Raw genomic sequence first — 23,764 nt, forward strand, 5'->3', positions numbered from 1 at the left:
ACTCCAATGAGCTTACAAGTTACAAGGTACTCCAACAAGAGTAAGAACCAAATAAGAAAGAAGTGAACTTGCTCATCAAATCTAGAACCTTGGACACCTGATCATTTTTGCAGATTTAGTAAGGAGCTATTGCAGCCAAATGGTGATGAGGATAACAAAGCAGTTGAAACTATGGACCTTAAGAACAATGCCTTACCTCAAGGAGAGTATATGACAATTGATGAAGTGCATCAGGATCACATAAAAGCAGCCTTAGCCAAGCAATCTGATCAATCCAATAAGGATTATGAGACCTATGATGACACCCTTGAAAAGTATGAACAATCATGTGAAGATTTTGGCAGCAGTTCACTTATGCATCCATGTTTGTTGATGATTGAAAATGGTCATTGTGATGAGGAAATAAATGAAACTCTTAGTGACCAGCAAATTGTTCAAATTTGTGAAGTATGCCAAGAAGATGACATTCAAGGGATCATGGTGAAGGACCAATTAGAAGGGGTATTGCAAGAGGATGAACTAGATACATTTCTCGTGAGTTATGGAGTACAAGAGGAATCGAGCAAAAAGAGGGAAGGCATTGATAGTCAATATCAGTGACTGAAGGGCAAAGAAACAAAAGGAGCAACATGTGGGTAGATGAATAGGACAAAGGAAAAATGAAAGTGGCACAGCATCAACATGTTGGGATCATTCCTTGTGTTGGTACTTATACACAAGGTCTCTTTCCATGGTTGCCAAACATTTATTGGGGGTTTATGGACTCCAAAGAAGACATTGTTGTTGTACTTCCTCTTTCATCAATATACTAGATTGGATAGAGGTTATGAGTCGGTATCTATTGAGTGGGTAAAGTTTGGGAAGACACTTCTTGCCAAGGATATAGCACAACATGAGCCCTTGGATAGTTGGGAAGATAGATTCCCAATTTGGTAATGGGATCCAAGTGGAACATTTCATCATGTGATAGAACTTGAAAGAGTAGTGGTGTTAATTTATGCAACTAGGGTCAAATTCCACCTTAGACATCTCAGATGACAGAAATGAGGATTGCATTGAATCCCTCTTTTCGAGAGGACCAAAATCGACCTAAAGATCACCTCATTTGAACAAGCAGAAGTTGGTTTTTGAATTTATGAACCCACTCATGTAAATTGGATTAGGTCGGCCCTATAAATATTGGACAAATCGGCCTCACCATCAAATGGACCCTCATGGAAGCCTATAAATAGAAGTAACCTCAAGCTCATTTGAACATCATGAGCAAGATTCTTCTTCTCTACTCGTCTATTTGTTTGGCTCGCACAAGTTCATCGAAAGAACTTCGCTCAGGGTCCAAAGTTTCTATTATGAGGCTCGCACGTGTCTAGAGTTTATGTTTTCTGGTCGCATGCATGGCTCTGGACAAATTTGACCGCAGTTGCTTGCTCGTCATGTTTCAGAGTGTGACGGGGAAGGCACAGTGGCTCGCATGTCTGCCTGAAGGGTTTCGAGATCAGATATGGGTAGATCCGACCATAGTCGCACGCACACAGTAGCTAAGGGAGCGACTAGGGCATCATAGTCGCTCGCAGGACAACTTGAAGGGAGTGATCGAGGCTTTGGGGAAGATCTGGGTTGATCTAACCATAGCCACACGCACACAGTGGCTCTGGGAGCAGCTAGGGCATCATAGTCACTTGCATAACATCTTGTTGGGAGTGACCGAGGGTTTGAATCTGTTCTGCTCCACAGTCAGACAATGACACTCAAAGTCGCTTGCTCAAAATGCCTCAAAGAGCGACTGGGAGGTCACAATCGCTCGCAGAATTTCTTGATGAGTGCGACTAGGGTTCTAAGCTAGGGTTTGACAGTTGACTGTAGTTGACCACAAATGTCTGAAGGTTGAAAGGTTTCTCTCTATTGTACAGTAATTTTGGAAGTTTGTCTTTGATTGGTATTGGGTAAATCTCTGTTGAAATTGTTGGACACCTAATCCTCTAAGGGTTATGGTGTGCAAGATAAACAGTCTAAGGGAGTCCAAGAGACCTTGGAATACGAAAACAAGGGTCGTATCAATGTAATATAAATGTATATCTCTGTCAATAGAAACACAATTCACTATTTTATCATTCATGTCTACTCACATTCCATGTGTGTTTAACATGGTATCAAAGCGAACGATTGTTGGCCCTACTACATTTTGAGCCACTTGTTTTGTGGTCTTTGTGAATCTAAGCGCTCCTCCTCTATTCTAACTCCTACATGCACTGCTCAGAAATGCTATTATTTTCCTACTAGCATTGACATATCATTTTCTGTTGCTATGAGCACTTCTCAGTGTTGCGCTCTGCTTTTCTTCTGTCGTGTTAGACCTCTACTATTTTAAGCCTGTCATTCTAGTGTTTTGGTGTCAGCCATATGTCTTGATAGTCCATACAGCACCCGTCACGAAGGCAGATGTGGCATATGTGGTTTGTGTCTTGTGGTCTCCTAACGGTTCTTTGTGCGTTACTACTAGGCATTCTATCTAACCTCCCCCATGCAAGTTTTCGTACTGCAAATCCCAAAGCTCGACTAAATACTTTCCGTGAAGAATTTTTGGGTAGTGTGGTGGAACTATAATGATTGTATGGAAGACCAAGTAAATGAAATTTCAAGATTATTCATTAATATTGGACTTGATATCAGTTGCAAACCGTCAGGCAAATTGGTTTCTGCATACATCGAGATGTGCATTAATAAAGTGCTTTGATATTTCTAGATGAAAGTTGCAGTGAGTGCATTACAGCTCCTTGTACAAGACGAAGGTAGCAGCCTATTAAATGTGTCTAAGATATCTCAAATCATATTCCTATAATTGTATTGTAAGCAAAGGCGAAAGGGGATATACAACTTTCTCCACTATCTTGTCTATCACACTGCATTCAAACTATAATACATTCCCATGCCATAAACGCATTCCCTGGTTCACACAACTTGTAACTTTCATACCAGTTCTTGAATTCTTCTCATATGCATTCAACAGTGCGTTGGCATTTTATATGGGTTGATACATGTGGTTCAAACACATATGGGTGTTAGCTAGCTAATATTGCAGTTGATTATATGTTGCATTGAATTGGTTCGACTTGCCCATATTCTTATTAGATGTCGGATGTTTTATTTCTATGCCATGAAGTGTCTTTACATCTGCCGTGAACTTTGCATGTGGGGGTGAGCTTCCTTCTTTGAAGTCTGACTGGAGAATGGTGGGAGGCTTGGCGGTATCGGCAATAGCAATGTTGGACGAGTCATGGGGACTTCCTGCATGGTTCGAAGTGGTTTCCGAATTCAGATGCCTTGCGTTGAATAATTTATGCCTATACCTTGTGTTGGTCGTTGGAGTATTGTTAAGGGTTGTTCCATTTATATATGTCGTGAACCTTTGATGAGAGATTATATGTGCGTTGAGTTATTTCTGAAGACCATGTTCTCTCTGCGTTAAATGGGTGCATTTGGTAATGGTATTCAGTTCTGAGAGGTATCGTTGGAACCAACATTAAACCACCTCCTTGTGGGATCTCGAAAGGTCAAGGGTGAGGGGCATCACAGGAGTGGTGATAGATCTTCTTCTTGCTTCCATTTTTAAGTCGTTTCTAACAACCAATACCATTTTAAAGTCACCCATAACTTCTGCAATCTTCTAGATTTCGTGAATTTCAATTTTTTCCATCATACTGAGGTAAGACATTAACAACGACATTGGAAGGCAATGGAAGTCTAAAATGTCTACCTAGAATGTAACCTAGTCCAAGACATCTAGCATCCACTGCCAAAATTTTCAGCCACGTAAGATCCATTGATTTTCATCCTTGAATCTCTGCGTAACATTTTACAAAAAAAAAAAAAGTGAACACTCCTTTTTGTTTCCCAATTTCTGCTCAAATTCTGATCCTTGAAGCCAAATGTTGAATAGTTAGTCTTTGCAGCCAAACGTTCAGCAAATCCTGTAATAACGTTGTGTGCAAATCCTTAGACTCGAGTATGTAAAGGATCTCACCACTTTTAGTGAGCCCACGTTCCTTTCTGTCGATTTCTGAAGCGGAACTACAGTAAGTTTTTGCCTCCTCGTTGTGCTCAATTCATGAAGGCTCTTTGCAGTTAATCTTCTAGGTGTGTTTAAAGAGTGTCATTTCATTATTAAGAGTCAGTTGATGCTACAACTGTCATTGTTGGTTTTTGCTCTTCATATATATTGGTTGACGCTGAACCGTGATTCATTGATTGTTGAAGCGTGGGGTTACCAAAATGGCTCAGATTGACCCTTTGTTAGAGTTATTAAGAACTCTAATCATGTCTACTACTGAAAGCACAGTTAAAGTCAACAAAGACACTCTCACAAATATTCAAATCTGTCTACAATATGCACAAGAAAACATTGAATTTTTTAAAATCGAATCGCAGTTACAACGAGACGAGTTACAACAATGTAAGCATCATTCTGAACCTGCTTCTATTCAAAACATTGAGATAAACTACCATCAACAACAAGAATATAAAGTTAAGGTTGATTCACATTCAGTGCCTAGTTCAAGAGCAGATTTGCATGCAGAAGCAGAAACTCAGCATACGCTTCCCAAGCCCATCATCAGACCTTGGGAAGAGCTTTCCCATAACAACCACAAAACTGGTCTTGGATATGACAAGGATGTGTCCTTTCATATCCCAAACTATTCCAAGTCCATTCAATTTCGAAGTGTAGGGTTTCTTCATGATAGTTCACCTTAAGTGGTTTCATAGTCTGGTCCTCTTCCACAATAGATTGTTAAATGCCAACACTGTGACCGAGTTGGCCATATGAAAGATCATTGTTTTGATCTTCATCTATGTGAGCACTGTCATAAACCCACTCATTCTTCAAACAGATGCTTCAGAAACAAGCCTCCTGCAAGAACAAAGATTCATCTTGGATGGGTCGCATCTTGGCAATGGGCCTCAACAGCCAAGAAGATATTCCAGTCATATGTCAGAACTTATTCTAAAGTATTGAACAGTCTTGCATTTGAGTTTTCGCCATCTTCTCACCTTGTATCTGACAGGGGGGAATGATGGTCATATACAAGTTTCAAAGCCACATCAAGCGAGCCTAAGCCACAACCTACCATACCAGATTCAGAGTTGTAGCCAGAGATAGAGATGCCCCTGAGCATGCCTTTGGTTGGTGGTCATCCTTAAACCATCTATGCAGGTTTGAGACCTCCCTTTTCATGTTGAGCCTCTCCCTCTTCAAAGAATTGGGGACACTTCCTCTAGCAGAAGATTTCAGCTTCTTGCCAGACTTGGGAGTTCTGGGAACTGCACTAAGCATTCCAGTGTTGGTGGTCATCCTTAAACCACCACCTTATGCCAACATATCATAGAGCACATTCAGTGTATTGCTGCCATGCATTTTTACACATTTTGTATTACAGCTCTCTTCTTGGACTCACACATACCCCTTCGGATTAAGGGGGGAATGTTGGACAGCTAATTCTCTAAGTGTTATGGTGTGGAAGATAAACAATCTAAGGGAGTCCAAGAGACCTTGGAATACAAAACCAAGGGTCATATGAATGTAATATAAATGTATATCTCTATCAATAGAAACACAATTCACTGTTTTATCATTCATGTCTACTCACATTCCATGTGTTTAACAGAAAGATTATGTATTGGGATCATTGTGCTTTCTGCTGAAACATTTTATAACAACCTAATAAGAAGAAGATTTGAAAGGGTTTTCCCCCTAGTGGGGTTTTTCCCTGGTCTTTGACCAATCTAGTGTCTCTTATGGTTGTGTTATTGTCTCCTTTATCATTGCATATATTGTTCTACCTTCAGTTATTGGTTATGATTGGAAACATTGTTAATAATTGGATGCATTGCTTAATGAAGATTTGAATTGGGCTGAAATAATTGAAACACCATTTAACAATCTGAAAAATTAACAAGTAGAGCATGCCATGGATGAAAAAGAAGGCATTGTGGCAGAGACTCTTTCCAAAGGGAGTATGAGGTGCAGGGTAGCAATCTCAATTATGGAGTGGTTGACTAATTGATTGAGCTTGCACATCCCTCAACATTGGAATACAGGGCAACACAAGTGATAAGGTTGTTTTTCAGGGGAGAATTCAAACTCCATGAGTTGTCAAAAGACTTTGACTTCATGAGGTTGCGTAAGAATACCACAGTTTGGGGTTCTGAAATTCTTTGGATAGGTGGATGGCTTCACCATATGACAAAGTTTGACAGAATGATTGATAATTTTCTAGTGCTATAGAAAGAGTACAGTGGAGCTTTCTTCAGATCCATTTGGGGTCCCGGAATTGGCCTTGGCGTAAAAGTGTTGGAATATAGACAACAAGGAGTCTTCAGGCTCATATGGAATCCCAAAATACAGATTTGGATTGCTTGTGGGGTAAGTAATATTGAGAAGGGAGGACCGTAATGTCCCCTTTCGAGGAGGTCTAGTTAATTATTCATTATCACCTAGGAAATAAAGCAAAATTATGAAGTGTAATGAATAACTAAAAAATTAGATTAATTATTAAAAAACATGGGATGTTATTCGATAACCCATGGTACCTAACTTTAAAAGGAGATGGGAGCTTGCTTCTTCAGCATGCATTTTCGATTACGGTCTTGTTGTTGAGTTGAGCTTTTGGAGCTAGTATAGGTGAGAGCCCATATGAAAGAGGGTTAGTTTTGGTGGTAAATGATCCACCCTAGCTTAACTAGTCAAGGGGCTTCAATATTGAGACCATATACCCTAGCAACTTGAAAAAGGAGGGATCAAATCAGATCCACTTACTAGGGTTTAACATGGAGATCACGAGGAGAGGTCAATCAAATCTCTCACAGGTGCATAATGCTTGGAGAAGCAGGATAAAGGAGGCCAAATTCCGTGTTTACTACATTCATCTTTGGAGGCCACAACATTAGCTTATTATCCATCCAAGAATGCCATATAGTAGGGGGTATTTATAGATTTGTTCCAGCTTCTGAAACTAAAGCATTGGCATGTAATCTCATATTCCGTTTTTATAAAAATAATGCTGAGTTTTTTATAAGTATTATGCTTTGAGTTCTCTTTCTATATGCAAACTGCCATGCTTATAGTTGCTTATTTTCTTTGCATAATAAGAAAAACTATTGTCCTAACTGTTGGATGAAATCCCTTAATCAAAATTTATAGAAGGGCCGATAAAAATAGGCATATTCTTAAGAGGGGTATTGCAGGGTCCCAAAATCCATTGAAATTCACTAATAGGAGACATTGTTGTCCTAACTATTTGATGAAATCCTTTAATCAAAATTTATAGAAGGGTCGATAAAAATAGGCATATTCTTAAGAGGGATATTACAGTGTCCCAAAATCCATTGAAATTCACTAAAAGGGGACATTACAACTTACCAAACCAACAAAAGAAAGAAGGGATGAAACCATAGAATGTCTTCCTTCCAAGTGGTAGAATTACAAAAAGTGACTTGTCATCCACATAATGAACGAGACTAAGTCAAGTTACAAGTAAAATATGCCAGATGTACATAAAATGCTCTAGCAGAGGAGACACCACACAAAAGAGAGGTTGACTTGGAGAATAAGCTCAACATTGCCTTGAGAATGCATAGTACAAGTGTCGAATCATGGTGCAGAATTCATCCAAGCAAGAATTAAGCCGATATCTAGCATCCAAAGGTGGAATGGCCTCGTGAATGGAGTGAAAAAGACCCCAGGAAGTTGCTCCTATAATCATGCTCAAGAATCCTCAAATGACGTCACCAAGGTATGACCATGACCATGCCCATATCTCAAACAAGGATCCTCCTTACAGGGTGGAAAGTGACCCTCCAAGTCAAAATAAGTTCCCAATGGCTAGCATGGCATCCACATGACTGAGGTCATATGTCATATCAAGTGTTGAATAGCTCAAAATGTGATGAAATGAGAAAGCATTGTAGGATTCTCGGCATGGCATGTCAAGAGGAGACCCATGCAAGTGGAAACAACCCATAAGTCGCTCGAGTTACGTGAACTTCCTTGAGATCTATGAAACTACCTCGAGAAATGTGAACTATGCGAGCAACTATAGAATCATCTTAAAGATTCCATGGCCAAAGAGTGACAATACATAAGTTAGGGGGCTCCATGCTTAGGCATAAGATAAGTGAGCTGCCAATAGGTATGACAACCTTCACAACATGAGCAACACTTTTACATTACATACAAAGAAGTGAGAGAGACTAAAAGTTCCCCTAGATCATAAGTCCTAGCAGATCCATCCCAAGACCCCCAACATACCAACCTAGGTCATAAATGACCAACATGATGACAACTTAATGCCACCAAGGGGAAGTTAGCCTAAGCCATAAGAGCAAGGACTATCTTGCAATGGGGGCTAAAACGATGGGCCATGACTGGCCACAAGGGGTTTGGAGATACCACCTAGGTCCCACATTGTTACATAGATCATCTAAGCATGGCCCAACATCATACAAGGGTACAATATGGCCACACTTTTGGCTTATCATGATACAATGATACACATATAGGGTGCATGGAAATGAATCTCAGGTGTAACATACTAACAAGGCTCAAGCATACCACCCATCCTAATGATAAGTTCCTGCTAGTTCTCTTTCTATTAGTTGCATTGGAGGGAAAAACTGCTAATAAAGATGATAGTGTTATAAGGAATTTGTGTTCATCTAATACCTCTCAGACTCCTCATGGACTAGGATGATGATCACAACGATTCCAATTATATCTAGGATGAACTCTAAACTTCAGCATTTTATCTATTTTTTTATCTTTGTATTCAACACTATTGTACTTATCAATGGCTTTCACCTGATTTTGGTCATCTTGTTGAACATTAAAAAAATTATCTCACCTTATCTTATCATCTAAGCATGTTCAAATAGTAGGGGACATGTCTATATGCTGTCCCAGTATGATTTTTGAATTTTTCACATACAATGAAATCATTATAGTCAAAAAAATGTTAGAGACAAGCTTCTGTGGAGCATTAAAAATATTGTTTGCTTTCAATCCAATTTCTAATTTAGGCTTCGACCTTGACCCCAGGTATTGGGAATATTATGCAAATGAGGGGAAACATTAAGACATCTTACAAGGTTTATCTCCTTCATTTAGAGCAAGAAGCCTTCCATGATGATAGACAAGAGCAGTGTTTCCTGCAAAATGATAAAGAGTGATTAAGAAATCCATAACATATATAACATCATATTTTACTACAAATGACCTTGAAATGAAAAGAAAAAAACCTTGTAGAAACTTTTTTTATTTAAACCCAAAGTGAAACTTGCCTGTCCCCCTTCCATATGAATCATCCAACACGCCAAGTTTTATGCGTAAACCATATATTATTGCAGTCAACAATCCAAATAAGCCTTGCAAGTCACCAATCTGCATTATATGCATGTATATCAATTTTCCAATCAGTTTCTCTACAATGATGTTTTAATAATAATAATAATCTAAGTTAAGGTCACAGTCTAGACAGACACCAAATTGATGTATGAGGACCCCTTATTTGTGCGGAAATGAACCCCCTCTGCACAGAGATTATACAACTGAGAAATATATTTAACAGTCTTAAATTGTTAACCAAAAATAAGAGAATCAAAAAGAGTAACATATGTCAGGGTTTGCATCTTAAATCCTCCATACTTCACCTTAAGAACCACCAAAAAAAACATGTAAATAGGAAACAATACATCAATTTTAGAGGAACATTATAAAATTTAAGAAAATGGCAACATTTGAAATTCAAGACGATACCTTTTCCAAGCTATCAGAAATGAACATTTTCATGTCTTCCAACAAACAAGCAATAAAAGAGCCTGGAATATATGGCACCTTGTTTGAGTTCAATATTTTCATTGACAATTAAATGTCCTCATTTAAGTAATCCCGTCTCTGGCATTAATATCTTAAAGCAGAGAATGAAAACACAGAATGAATAGCATTATGTTATAGGATGTTTAGAAGATGGCACAGAGAAATTATCCAAACAAATCCTGAGTTAAGATATTCATGGATCTCCAAGAATGAGAATAAACGTTTCCAAAAGGTTTAATATCTTGCACAGACAGGTAGTATCCTTTCACACTTGACACTCCATGGAATGATCATAATTATTCTAGGTAAGATTAATGGTGAAGATACTATATCAGCTTTATGACACTCATACATCTTAATTGCCAGGAAAAGAAGAATCATGGACTGGCACAAAAAGAAAATGAAGGCCTATATCCATTGATCTTATGCTTTCACATATCAAGTATTGAAACAGCTCTGTGGATGATCTGATAAGGTTCTTTAAAATGTATAGTTAACATAAGATGATTAGATATATGATATGCATGTAAAAAATTTATTTCTGTGTTTAAGGGAAGCAGATCCAACTAAACATTTGTGCTGAAATGTTCTTTAATCATGATCACGTCAAATATTTTCAAAGATATGAAACACTAGAAAGACATGCAATTTAACTTCAGCAAGACCAATGCAAGAGACAATTGTAAAAAACAATCATTTTGTGGTTGTCATATTGAATACATATACAGGATGCTCAACAAAAACAGAGATTCTATTGTAGTAAGTAGAAGTCTATAGCTATGTTTACATCTAAATCTATGCACAATTTTAAATTTTTTATTGCCATGGAGTAGATTGGTAAGACAATACGCTTGTTATGCATGTACGATTCTTTACTGCCATGGAGTAGATTGGTAAGACAATACGCTTGTTATGCACATAAGATTAAAAAAGGTGCACAAGGGAAAGAAAATAAGGATACACTCCAGCTTTATTCCAACAGGGTGACAAGTAGCATAGAGCAGATACGTTTTGCCTATGGTTGTCACCTTGGTAGCAAGTCATAACTAGTAACTACTAGTTCATATAAGAACTTACATAGATCATATTCTGAGGGATATTGTGCTTTGATTACAGTATAGTAGGAAATTCTAAAGGTAATACTTCTCAAAAATAGTAGGATAAACATTGAAGGAAATAATTGAATGGTGAGAAGTCTGAAATGGAAGAGAGAGAGTAAAACTCATATCAGTGCTGGTACCTGTTACCACATAATCTAGCAGGGCCCTAAAGGTGGGGGGGGGGAGGAACGTACGGGACAACTACTAGACTAAGTGACTGTGAAAATTCCTACACTCGAAGGAACCCCTAGTGCAGCAAATCTGAATCTACTTCACCTACTTGATTTTAAATTACATTCGTCCAGTTATTCTTCTTAATACTGAAGCAAATTACTTCTGCAGCCTACACTAATTTAATATTTGATCTCATGAAACAGAAAACAGAGAAAATAACAAGATACATAGGACACACTTATTTTTGGACACAATAGTCCCCGGAAAAACCCAATGTGGGAAAACCGGTGCAACAGTTCTGAGGGTTTATTATTATGCAAGAGAAATATCTGAATACAAATCTAGGATGTTCATCTAGCAATCCTTTACAGAGAAAATACTGGAGGAAAATATGAGTGAGTTTTACCTCACTTCACCCAGCAGAATTCTGGCTGATCCAGCACAACACTAGCTAACCCCGGCTATTTCTGCATTGGCTCTGCGTCAGCCCTATGTCGCCTTCTCTGCCCTCTGTGTCATCTCTCCCAGCTGTTCCGGCAGTTCCCTGCAATTCCAGCAGTTACCAACAATTTCGGTTGTTCCGGTAGTTCTGGATTTTGCGTGACAGGCAACTTTTCTGCGTCAGCTCTCCCGGCTACTGCGTTTCCTCTCCGTCAGCTCTCTCAGCTACTGCGTTTCCTCTCCGTCAGCTCTCCCGGCTATTCCGGCAATTGCCAACAGTTTCAGCAGTTCCAAGCAATTCCAGCAGTTCCCGACAGTTTTGGTTGTTCCGGTAGTTCTGGATTCTGCGTGACAAGCAACTTCTCTACGTTAGCTCTCCCGGCTACTGCGCTACCTCTCTGCAAGCTCTCTCCGCCTCTCTATTCTGTATTTTCCGGAAAGTCCTTCTCCCGGATTCTCTCTGCCCCTCAATTGCAAGATCTCCCCAATTGATTTTTCTCTTGAGAACTTCTCACCTCATAAAATTGATTTCCTCAATCTCTTTGTGTGTGTTTCCAAATGAACCCCAAGCCTCCATTTTATACTTTTCCTATTGAATCTTCAACGGCCAAGATTAAGTCTCTAATCAACGGCTAAGATTAAAACATGACTTGATCTGTCTTCTAGATCATTCTCACCCATATTTTGATTAATACCTATTAATATGTTAATTCCCCTAAGTTTAGACTTAGGAACTCCATTAAAAATATTAATTATTTTAATAAAATACAATCTAGGTGGAATTTCACCAAACAGTTTATGGGTCCTTTAGAACTCATGTGCCTTAGCCTCTCCACTGTAGGAATTTACAGGGTAAGTTCCACAGAAAGAATACCAAAAGGACACCGCTCACAACCAGATCTCAAATCAATACACCAGTATTTTTGACGTGGTTAAAACCCTCAAAGTGCAAGGAGGGAAACAGTCCACAGCCTGTCCCAACGTGGGTACTACAGGCAATTTATTAATCAAAGAATGAAAATTTACATAAGCTTCTCTCATGCACGGATTACCCGAACAATGACCCTCCATGCGCTTTAAATAGAACTCATGGACCAATCGGGTGTCAAGCCACGGATCAAGTGTCGGTAATACCGAGGTGAGAGTGAACCGTCGGATCACTACATATCGTGACCGTCGGATTGTAAGTTACAAAATGTACAACGGTAAAGAAACACTTTACCTAACTCTAACCTAACTCTATACTAGACCAAGTTGAACTTAACTATATCCTATGTGTCGGAACATCCTAACATCCCCCCTTAAGAACAACTTGGGATAGGATTGAAGGATTTACAAATATGACACAATAGGAGAAGGAAGGAGGCACTAGAGCCTATCCCCCCTTAGTGACAACTTCCTGAACTCCAAGCATATATCGAAGTTTAGTGAACTTCGCCTCTGTGAGAGCCTTTGTGAAGATGTCTGCAACCTGATCATCTGTTGGACAATATTGCACTTCAAGAACATGGTCATGAATGAGCTTTCTGATGAAGTGCATGTGTAGTTCAATGTGTTTGCTGCGCTGATGCTGGACTGGATCTTTGCATAGCTGAATGGCACTTTGATTATCACACCAAAGTGTGGTTGGATGCTGCTGCTCAAAGCCAAACTCTGATAGGATCTGACGAAGCCACAAGGCTTCCTTACTAGCTTCCACGGCACCACGATACTCTGCTTCTGCTGACGAAAGAGAAATGGCAGCCTGTTTCTTACAAGCCCATGTAATAGGTCCTGAACCAAGAGTGAAGACATAACCGGCAGTAGACTTCCGATCATCAGGGTCACCAGCCCAATCAGAATCAGTGAAACCAACTAACAGAGGAGCTGCTTTGGCACTGTAATGAATCCCAAACTGTACTGTACCTCGAACATAACGAAGTATTCTTTTAGCTGCTTTCCAATGACTTTCACGGGGGTTTTGCATAAAACGAGCAACAAGGCCAACAGCAAAGGAAAGATCAGGACGAGTATGGGTTAAATACAAGAGTTTTCCGACAAGTTGACGGTATAAGGTAGCATCAACTTCAGGAGAAGTACAAGAGACTGAAAGTTTGACTCCAGACTGAAAGGGAGAAGGGGCTGGCTTACAGTCTTCCATGTGAAAATGACGAAGAATATCACAAGCATACTTGGACTGGGAAAGGAAAATACCCTCTTGGGATTGCAAGACTTGAAGACCGAGAAAATAGTGTAAGTGTCCTAAGTCTGTCATTTCAAATTTCTTTTTAAGGCTAGACTTCACATGGTTTATAAGGTTGGGATCACTACCAGTAAGAATAAGATCATCAACATAAAGAACAAGGATGATAAGAGAGTTGCCCACTTTCTTGGTGTAGACAGTATTGTCAGAATGACACCTAGAAAAGCCAGATTCTAAAAGAAAGCTATCCATTTTGGCATACCAAGCCCGAGGAGCTTGCTTGAGGCCATAAAGGGATTTCTTAAGTCGACAAACAAGGCTGGAGTCTGTTTGTATGAAGCCAATGGGTTGTTCCATATAGATTTCTTCCTGCAAGTCCCCATGCAAGAAGGCAGATTTAACATCCATCTGATGGACTTCCCATTTTAAAGAGGCAGCAAGGGAAAGAACAAGGCGGATAGAGTTCATTTTGGCAACAGGGGAGAAGGTTTCAGTGTAGTCAATGCCTTCGACCTGTGAAAAGCCCTTAGCAACGAGACGAGCTTTATGTTTATCAACTTTCCCATCTGGTCCATACTTGGTTCTGTAAACCCATTTACATCTAACAAGTTTGCGTCCCTTTGGTAGAGGAACAAGATCCCATGTATCATTTGTCATCAATGAATGATATTCTTCATTCATAGTTGCTTCCCAATGTGGATGGCCTGAAGCTTCTGCAAAAGTGTCAGGATCATGATTTACTGGAGCTTGAGCCAGTAAAGAAGAGGCTCTTTCAAACTGAGAACGTGTACGTCGCTGATCTGTAGGATCACCGGCAAGATCACCTGCTGCATCCCGAGTAGCACGGACCCATCTTGGAAGTTGAGGATCCTGAGAAGGTGGGGGAGGATTATCATCCTCGCTTTCATCATCTGAAGAAGAAATGTTTTCAAAAGTAGAAGAGATAGGAAGAGGTGGCACATCCGCCGGACTAGGCTCGCAGGCCGATTTATTTTCATCAAATTTTACATCTCTTCTAATGATAACATTTTTGGACTTAAATGGAATAAGTCTATAACCTTTTACATCTTCAGAATATCCAACAAAAGTACATTTCTCACTCTTAGGTTCTAAAGCTTTATGCTTTTCATCTGGAATATGGGCCCATGCTTCACTTCCAAACACACGAAAGTGACTTACATCTGGTTTAATGGAACTCCAAGCTTCTTCTGGAGTGATATTCTCTAGAACCTTAGTAGGAGTGCGATTGATTATATAATTTGCACAATTAATTGCTTCGGCCCAAAAACTAAGACTGAGTCCTTTAGATTGCAGCATACAATTAGCCATTTCCTTTAAGGTGCGATTTTTCCTTTCAGCTACACCATTTTGTTGTGGAGTGTATGGAACAGTATGTTGCATTTGAATTCCATTTTCGGTGCAAAAGTTGATGAATGTTTTTTTAACATATTCTCCACCATTATCAGTTCTTAGCTTAAGAATTTGATGTCCAGATTGTTTTTCAACAAAGGCTTTGAAGGCCAAAAAAGTGTTAAATACTTCGCTCTTGAGTTTTAAGAAGTATACCCAAGTGCGTCTGGAGAAATCATCAATGAAAGTTAAGAAGTACTTGCAGCCAGAGAATGAAGCAACAGGAAGAGGACCACATAAATCACTGTGCACAAGCTGTAAAGGGGCTGAGGCGTGCCAAGAGGCACGTTTGTCAAAACTGTCCCGATGATGTTTTCCGAGTACACATCCGGAACAAACACCATCTCTGCAAGATACCATATGAAGACCTGTCACCATATTTTCTTTACATAGATGCTGAAGGGAGCGATAGTTTAAGTGACCAAATCGCTCATGCCAAAGTTTGCTCACTTCATCATTATGAGCAACAAATACTGAGGGAAGATTTGATGACCCAAAGTTGTGAAACTTATACAACCTTTTGGAATCATCAGCAAGACCAGTAGCTAGAATCTGTTTAGGATCTTTTAGATCCTTGATTACAACATCATGAGGTGAAAATTCAACAATTTTACCTTCACCTGAATGAGTTATCTGATAGACAGATAGAAGGTTGCAGGATAAGGTTGGAACACATAATACATCATTAAACTGACCATTGTCTAGATGAACAGTTCCAGTCCCTACAACATTAAGAGATCTATCATCACCAATATATATATTTTTGGTGTTACAATCATTTAAAGAAGAAAACATGGCTTGGTTTTTGGCCATGTGACAAGAGGCTCCAGAATCAATGAGCCACTCATGAGACTGAGAAGAAGAAGAAGATACATTTAATGCATAACCAGACTGAGATGATTGACAATGACATGCAGAAAGTGCCATTCCGGAAGTTGAAGTTGAAGTAGGCTCCACATGGATGTTATGTTTCTTCATTGCGGCTTCCAAGGCTTCCATCTTCTTAAAGCATTTAGATTCTAAGTGGCCATCTCGATTACAAAAGTTACAATGTCTATCAGTCTTCTTCCATTTGTTTTTATTGGTCTTATCATTTTGCTGAAATGATCTTTCATTTTGAGGCTGAGATGGTTTAGGACCATTCTTTTGAGGATATGACTTCTTAGGATTCTTTGAATTTGGTTGCTGCTGGGCGGCTAACGCTTTCGTGGAAGAGTTTCCAAGATTAAGAAGACCAAGGTGTAAGAGTTTTTCTTGTTCTCTTATTAAGGAATCACAAAAGGAGTCAAAGGAAGGGGCCTTGTAGTCTTGTCCTTGACAAATGAAAGCTTCCCTTGTAGAATGGAAAGTGGAAACAAATACAGAGTAGGCTGGTCCCAACTTAGTAAGGATGGAATAAATAAGGTTACCATCTTCTTTCTTAATTTTAACACCTTCCAAGAGATATCTAAGGGTCTTGAATTTGGACAAGAAATCTTCAATGCAAGAAAAATTATTAGGATCCAAAGTAAGCAGCTCATTTTCAAGTTGATGGGCTCTAATTTCATTTTTAATCCCAAAAACTTTGGCAAGTTTTTCTAATGCTTCATGAGGAGTCTCAAGTCCTGCAATGTGGAATCTAAGATCAGGAGAAATAGACATCCCTATCAAACCACGTGCTTGATCTTGTCTATTTTCCCATTTTGCCGCCTTGTCTTCATCTTTTGGTTTCTTCTCTTGGTCTGTGGCTATTCTGAAGAGACCTTTACTTCTAAGTAAATCTTCCATGTAGGCTACCCATTGGAAGTAGTTAGTGCTGTCAAGAATGACTTGGCATGGACTTTCCATTTTTAAAAAAACTGAAGCTGAAGATGCTGAAAGTAAGTGTTCCAATGGATAGATCTCGAAAAAATAGGCGGTTTTAAAAAAAACGGCTCTGAAAAAGGCTTCCGGATGAAGAAGTTATGGCTTTTTGAAAAAAAATTGTTGACGTTGCCGGCAAAGTGCGCGAATGTGCGGGAATGAAAAAAATCCGCCCCCACAAAATGGAGACTTGAACCCAAGACCTCTACTCTCTTAAAATAGCTTTGAACCAATTGATCTATACAAAAAATTTGAGAGAGAGAGAGAGAGAGAGAGAGGGGGGGGCCTTGGTTTGCGTGCTTGCCTTGAGAAAGCTCTTTTTCCCTACAAAACACAAAACACAAAACCCAACACGAATATGCAAAGAAAAACGAACCTTGCGGCTCGAAGTTAGCTTTAGCCAAAAAAACTAGAAATTTAAAAAAAAATCTCAAGGTTAGCTTTAGCCGAAAAACTAAATATTTTTCTCAATGTTTCTGATTTTCCGAGATCACACTAAGGTGCAAGGAAAAGAGCATACGCATGAGAAAAATCCTTCCTTTCTGTTTCTGATTTGCCCAGATCGCACAGAGTCGCAAGGCAAAGAGCATACGCAGAAATGAAAGGTATAGATCCGGTTAAAAAAAAGGCTAAATAAACTGAGACCGAAATAAGCAGAGAGAAAATAACAGTAAACTGCAAAAAACACTGTATACCTCCCGATCTGAAAAATGACGCAGCTAGGGCTACCGGAAACCTTTTCGCGTGAAACGAAAGGGGTTCCTCACTGGAACAGATGCTCCGAACGCAACAGAGCAGTCCTCTCGGCCCGAAAGCAGTCAGAAACAGCAGATCTAAGAAACGACAGCCGCATGCAGTTCTACCGGCTTCAGATTTGGATCACCAACGGACGCGGCCCTCAAATAGCTCTGATACCATGTAGGAATTTACAGGGTAAGTTCCACAGAAAGAATACCAAAAGGACACCGCTCACAACCAGATCTCAAATCAATACACCAGTATTTTTGACGTGGTTAAAACCCTCAAAGTGCAAGGAGGGAAACAGTCCACGGCCTGTCCCAACGTGGGTACTACAGGCAATTTATTAATCAAAGAATGAAAATTTACATAAGCTTCTCTCATGCACGGATTACCCGAACAATGACCCTCCATGCGCTTTAAATAGAACTCATGGACCAATCGGGTGTCAAGCCACGGATCAAGTGTCGGTAATACCGAGGTGAGAGTGAACCGTCGAATCACTACATATCGTGACCGTCGGATTGTAAGTTACAAAATGTACAACGGTAAAGAAACACACTTTACCTAACTCTAACCTAACTCTATACTAGACCAAGTTGAACTTAACTATATCCTATGTGTCGGAATATCCTAACATCCACCAATTTTCAAGGCTAGAGTACTTCCGATGCTACCAAAAACTAACACTACCTCTTAGCGAGTAAAGTGCTCTAGCAACAATGTCCACCTGCATGTTGCTCTGTTTCTGAAGCACCTCTTTTCTGCACTGTTGCTGCCACCAACACTGTGCTATTGCTGATACTATATTGTTGCCCATGACACTGCCACTGCTGCATCTATACTACAACTCCCTCTCAAACGCTGCATCTGCTATGCTGCTAGCACTGCCACTGCTAACACTACATCTGTACTGCAACTCAGTTGCTGAGAGAAGCAACTGAAAAACATCCAAAATTAGTTGAACTTAACTGTGTTCAGCATAATACAATGAATGTTGGAATCTGACTGCTACTAGTCTCTGACCCTCTGAATCTTCTACGTTGCTGCTGACTTTTGCGCTGTGCCAACTGCATTGATGCCAACCTTGCTCTACGTTGATTAGTATCTGGTCCCAAGCTACTGCATCTATCCTCCAAACAATCCACTGCATCATCTGACACTAAGTCCATCTCACTACTGCTGAATCCTGAGCTCCTGTAGCAAGGAATTGATCCAAGAGGTGGACTCCTCAAGGATCCTGCCCATTTGTAGCTCTTTCGAACTATAATTCTAAATCTCCCCACCTCCCTCTTGGAGATGTGGCTGCCATCTCTGCCAAATAGAAATGTCAAATGACCTCCTCTCTCCTCTACACAACACTTAGACTAGCTTACGCACTCCCTACTACAGCTTGTAGATCTGCCCCTCTCCGCTACTGTTCAACAAGTGAAAATTCAGACTCCTTTGCTGGAAGTCCTCTAAGGAGAAAATTCCCCTTCTATGTGTCTTCGCTCTTTTCTGATGGATTTTTGCCCCGACAGAAACTACGCCCTTCAAGCACTGTTTGAGGCTCTACGTCACTCCCTCTGCCTATGCAAACTCACGAACTGGAAATCGTACCTCTCTGTCATCTCACTCAGAGAGATTTCCTCGGATCTGCTTCCCGGCAAGGATTGCGCAATCCCTTCAAGGGGATTTGAATTGTTGCTAAGTGCAGCTTTCGGCCTCACTACTCAGCGCTGGATCAACTCTTCCCGTTTCAAAATCAACGATCTGATACCATGTGAAAATTCCTACACTCGAAGGAACCCCTACTGCAACAAATATGAATCTACTTCACCTACATGATTTTAAATTACATTCATCAAGTTATTCTTCTGAATACTGAAGCAAATTACTTTTGCAGCCTACACTAATTTAATATTTGATCTCATGAAACAAAAAACAGAGCAAAGAACAAGATACATAGGACACACTTATTTTTGGACACAATAGTCCCCGGAAAAACCCAATGCGGCAAAACCAATGCAGCAGTTCTGAGGATTTATTATTATGCAAGAGAAATATCTGAATACAAATCTAGGATACTCATCTAGCAATCCTTTACAAAGAAAATACTGGCGGAAAATTTGAGTGAGTTTTACCTCACTTCACCTAGCAGAATTTCGGCTGATCCAACACAAGACTGGCTAACCCCAGCTATTTCTACGTTGGCTCTATATCAGCCCTGCGTCACCTTCTCTGCCCTCTGCATCAACTTTCCCGGTTGTTCCAGCAGTTTTGGCTATTCCGGCAGTACTGGATTCTGCGTGACAAGCAGCTTTTCTACGTCAGCTCTCCCAACTACTGCGTTGCCTCTACGTCAGCGCTCTGGGCTATTCCGGAAGTTCAGGCAGTTCCTGATAGTTTCGGCTGTTCCAGCCATTCTGGATTCTACATGACAGGAAGCTTTTCTGCATCCTCTCTCCCAGCTACTGCGTTGCCTCTCTGCAAGCTCTCTCCGCCTCTTTGTTCTATATTTTTCGGAAAGTCCTTCTCCCGGATTCTCTCTGCCCCTCAGTTGCAAGATCTCCCCAATCGATTTTCCTCCTGAGAACTTCTCACCTCAGAAAATCGATTTCTTCAATCTCTCTGTGTGTGTTTCCAAATGAACCCCAAGCCTCCATTTTATACTTTTCCTGTTGAGTCTTCAATGGCCGAGATTAAGTCTCTAATCAATGGCTAAGATTAAAACATGACTTGATCCGCCTTCTAGATCATTTTCACCCATATTTTGATTAATACCCATTAATATTTTAGTTTCCCTAAGTTTAGACTTAGGAACTCCATTAAAAATATTAATTATTTTAATAAAATACAATTTGGGTGGAATTTCACCAAACAGTTTCTAGGTTCTTTAGAACTCATGTAGCCTCTCCGCCAATTTTCAAGGCTAGAGCACTTCCGATGCTACCAAAAACTAACAGTGACAACAATGGGAAATGGCCCACTGTCACCACAGCCAAGGCCGCCTGCTCTTTACGGAATTTCATCAATGGGAGGAATCTCGGTATGATTATGATCACCTATAATAGATATTCTAGGTTTGAAGGTGTTGAAAAATGTAACTAGTGTCGATCTTCATAATTGCATTTGTCAAAAGAAAGAAAGAAAAAATATCATAAAAGAAATTGACTTATTAAAGCATGGGTTTCATGCTTGGGTCAATGGTTTCTAGGTCGAAGCCTCCATTGTAGGCTTCTAGGGTTTATGTCAAGAACCCTTTTCCATCTCATAATGTAAAAGACCCTTTTTGGGCATTAGCAATCAAGAAAGATTTTTTTTATGTAAAATAGGTCATTTAGGCGTCCTCCACCAAGTCATCTCAAGAAGGACAAGTTGGCCTCATCAAGGGAATTCAACCTCACAGTTTCACTATATAAAGGCAACAACTTGACCTCATTTGGAGATCATCCACAACAAGTTCAATCTGCAGTTGCTAGAGGTAAAAAAATATGTGAAATTCAAGAAAGAGGAAGGAAACCCTAACGAAGGAGAAGGATGTCTTTGTCAAGCATAAGAAGTTGACTTTCTCTCTTTGTCTCACACATACGAAGTTGTTGGGTTGCTTGAAGGGCCGAAATTGCAGTTTTGTAGTTGGGCCGAAATTCTGAAGTTGTTGGGTCGAAATTATGGATTGTTGTTGGGTTGTAGCAATTGGAATAGAAGAGACTACTGAAGTTTGTTGAATCATATTGGAAGGCTGACTTGGTGGAGGAGGAAGGTCTTTTGGTCAGGTCTAAGGTCTTGGTCTATCTCCATTTGATTACTAGAAGTGTTTGACTGGGTTTTCCCCTAGAGAGGGGTTTTAGCCCTGGCTGAGTGCTTACATCTGGTGTCGCTGATCTTCATGTTTTTGATTTGATGATTGTTTGATGAAACAAGGATAAAAGAAGAATATAAAGAGAAAATAATAAGACTACAAGAATATCACAAGTAATTATCAATATAAGAGAATCTTCTACCTTTCTAATTTTCTAACAGAATGTTCAAGGTGATAGAGCTAGAGCTCATTCGAAGAGAGGCTCAATAAAGGTACGAGGCTTCAAAGAATTAAACCGCTCTCTAAGAAAAACCCTAGAAAAGAATGCACAAGACCTAGGGTATCAAGGTTTCTCAATGGTAATAACTATTCACAAGGTCAAGGCCCAAGAGAAGAAAGGACTTGTTATCATTTGTTCCAATGAATACTAAGCTTATGCAACCCACAAAGAATTCCCTAAGGTGAGAGAGAGACCTAGGTTTTCCTTCTTGGAGAGAGACCTAGGGCAAGAAATTTTGTGGACGAAAATCGGGCGGATTCCAACCAAACTTGGAGCACAAGTAGCCTAGAACCCGAGCTCAATGTTTGGACCCTCGAATTCTCGAAAAATCACCTCCCTAAAATTTCGTTGCAAGCCCTAGATTTTCGCACTACTTTTAGGGAACCGAAATTTAAGAGGAAAAACTATGGAGAAAGAGGAGTTTGATCACCAAAATCTTTGGAATAGTCCCTAGTCCTTTGGACGATGGAGTCTTGAGATACTTGAGATAAGATAAAACTTCTTCTAAGGAGGCTCGAAATCGATGCCCTAAGTATCAATTTCAAACATTTACCCTCTTTAAGATATAATGGAGCTTCATGAAGAATTCAAAGATATTCATTCACTAAGAACATTCATTACATGTCTTGCATTGGATAACATATGCAATACTCTACTAGAAAAGCTTTCCAAATTTAATCTTCAATAATTAGGGCACAAATTTGCATATTCTAGAGCAACAATTCCATACATTAAACAACTTTCAAAGAAAAATTCCATCAACATTAAGCCTTACAAAGAGACATGCAATATATTCATCCATCATTCAAGAAGAAGCTCCAAAGAAGAAATGTGAATTACCTTCCACACATCAAAATGCATCAAAAGAATCTACAATAGCTCTTGTTGCACAGTTTTTGTCAAAGTTCCAAGGAAGTGGAAGTACCAATTTTTTCAACATGATCGGATCATCTATCAGCAGTTTATGTGTCATTGTAAACCCATTATGCAAGTTATGTAATGTAAATGATGCTAGTAATACCATGAATGTATATAACAATCTAGGTAAGCTTGTTATTTTGGCGAGAGTTTCATCCTAGGAGGTTTTTCATCTCATTGATTCACTTGTGTTTCTAAACACGGATGATCGGCAAAGCTTTTCCCTCTAACCTCACCCCAAAGTTAGGGTGGAACTCTTCATCAAAGTCTTAGGTGAGTCCTAGTGTTCTAGTCGAGTCTAATGTAAAAGTGATTTGGGAATAATTTAAGCTAATTGACTAAATTATTTTATTACAAATCACTTGGTCTACTAGATTATATTGTGTCGCAGATTGGGTATGTAATTTAAGGGTCTAAGTCGAATGGGTCTTCCACCTTTGAGGGTTGAAATGTAAAAAATATTTTAAAACATGGTCCCTCATACTTAGACACCATGGTTAAAATATTAGAGGGTGGGAAAAATAATTAATCCCCTCGAGTGTCAATTAATTAAATTTTATGGCAAAAATAAATTAAAATCCTAACCCAGAAATTTAATTAATTAGAGTCAAAATTAAATTCATAGAGAAATTAAATTCTCCAAGTGAAAAAATCCGTGGGTCTTAAAAAAATTAAAAGTTGGAGGTTCTCCACCAAGGGAATATTGGATATTTCAAGAAAAATTGGACCCTTGGACCTTGGTGGTTAAGTCAAAGTCAATTTTTTTGAGGAAATTTGCTCAAAATAATTAATTTTGAGATAATAAAAATGAAATTAAATGATAAATTCGAAAATAATGGCTAAGATTAAAAGATGATCAAGTATTTTTCGACGACGATCAAGCAAACTAGTTGTTATTTTTCCACTTGGAGGATTTATCTATGAATTAAAGAGTCATTTGAGTCTCTACGCTCAAACTAGCAGGGGGGCACTAGAGGGGCACTTGCTAGGTCAAGAGCAACAATGAAGCTAAAGCCCATTGTCACTATAG

The 23,764-nt window shown here is 39.5% G+C and overlaps 1 protein-coding gene across 2 annotated transcripts in view; it reads right to left on the reverse strand.

Moving 5' to 3' along the window:
• The window catches only part of CCD1 (carotenoid cleavage dioxygenase 1), a 232,008-nt gene that overhangs the window by 181,509 nt on the left and 26,735 nt on the right, over positions 1-23,764 (reverse strand). For both annotated transcript variants that reach the window (XM_089404145.1, XM_089404146.1), the window contains 2 exons: positions 9,331-9,430; positions 9,136-9,198 (listed from right to left, as the gene is read on the reverse strand). In XM_089404145.1, coding sequence (XP_089260271.1) covers positions 9,136-9,198; positions 9,331-9,430 — 163 coding nt within the window. The remainder of the gene's footprint in view (positions 1-9,135; positions 9,199-9,330; positions 9,431-23,764) is intronic.

Source organism: Pinus tabuliformis, chromosome 2_2 (assembly GCF_031772625.1).
Source record: "Pinus tabuliformis cultivar Carrire ecotype Pingquan chromosome 2_2, CPIR1, whole genome shotgun sequence".
In the NCBI taxonomy this organism is placed as follows: Eukaryota; Viridiplantae; Streptophyta; class Pinopsida; order Pinales; family Pinaceae; genus Pinus; species Pinus tabuliformis.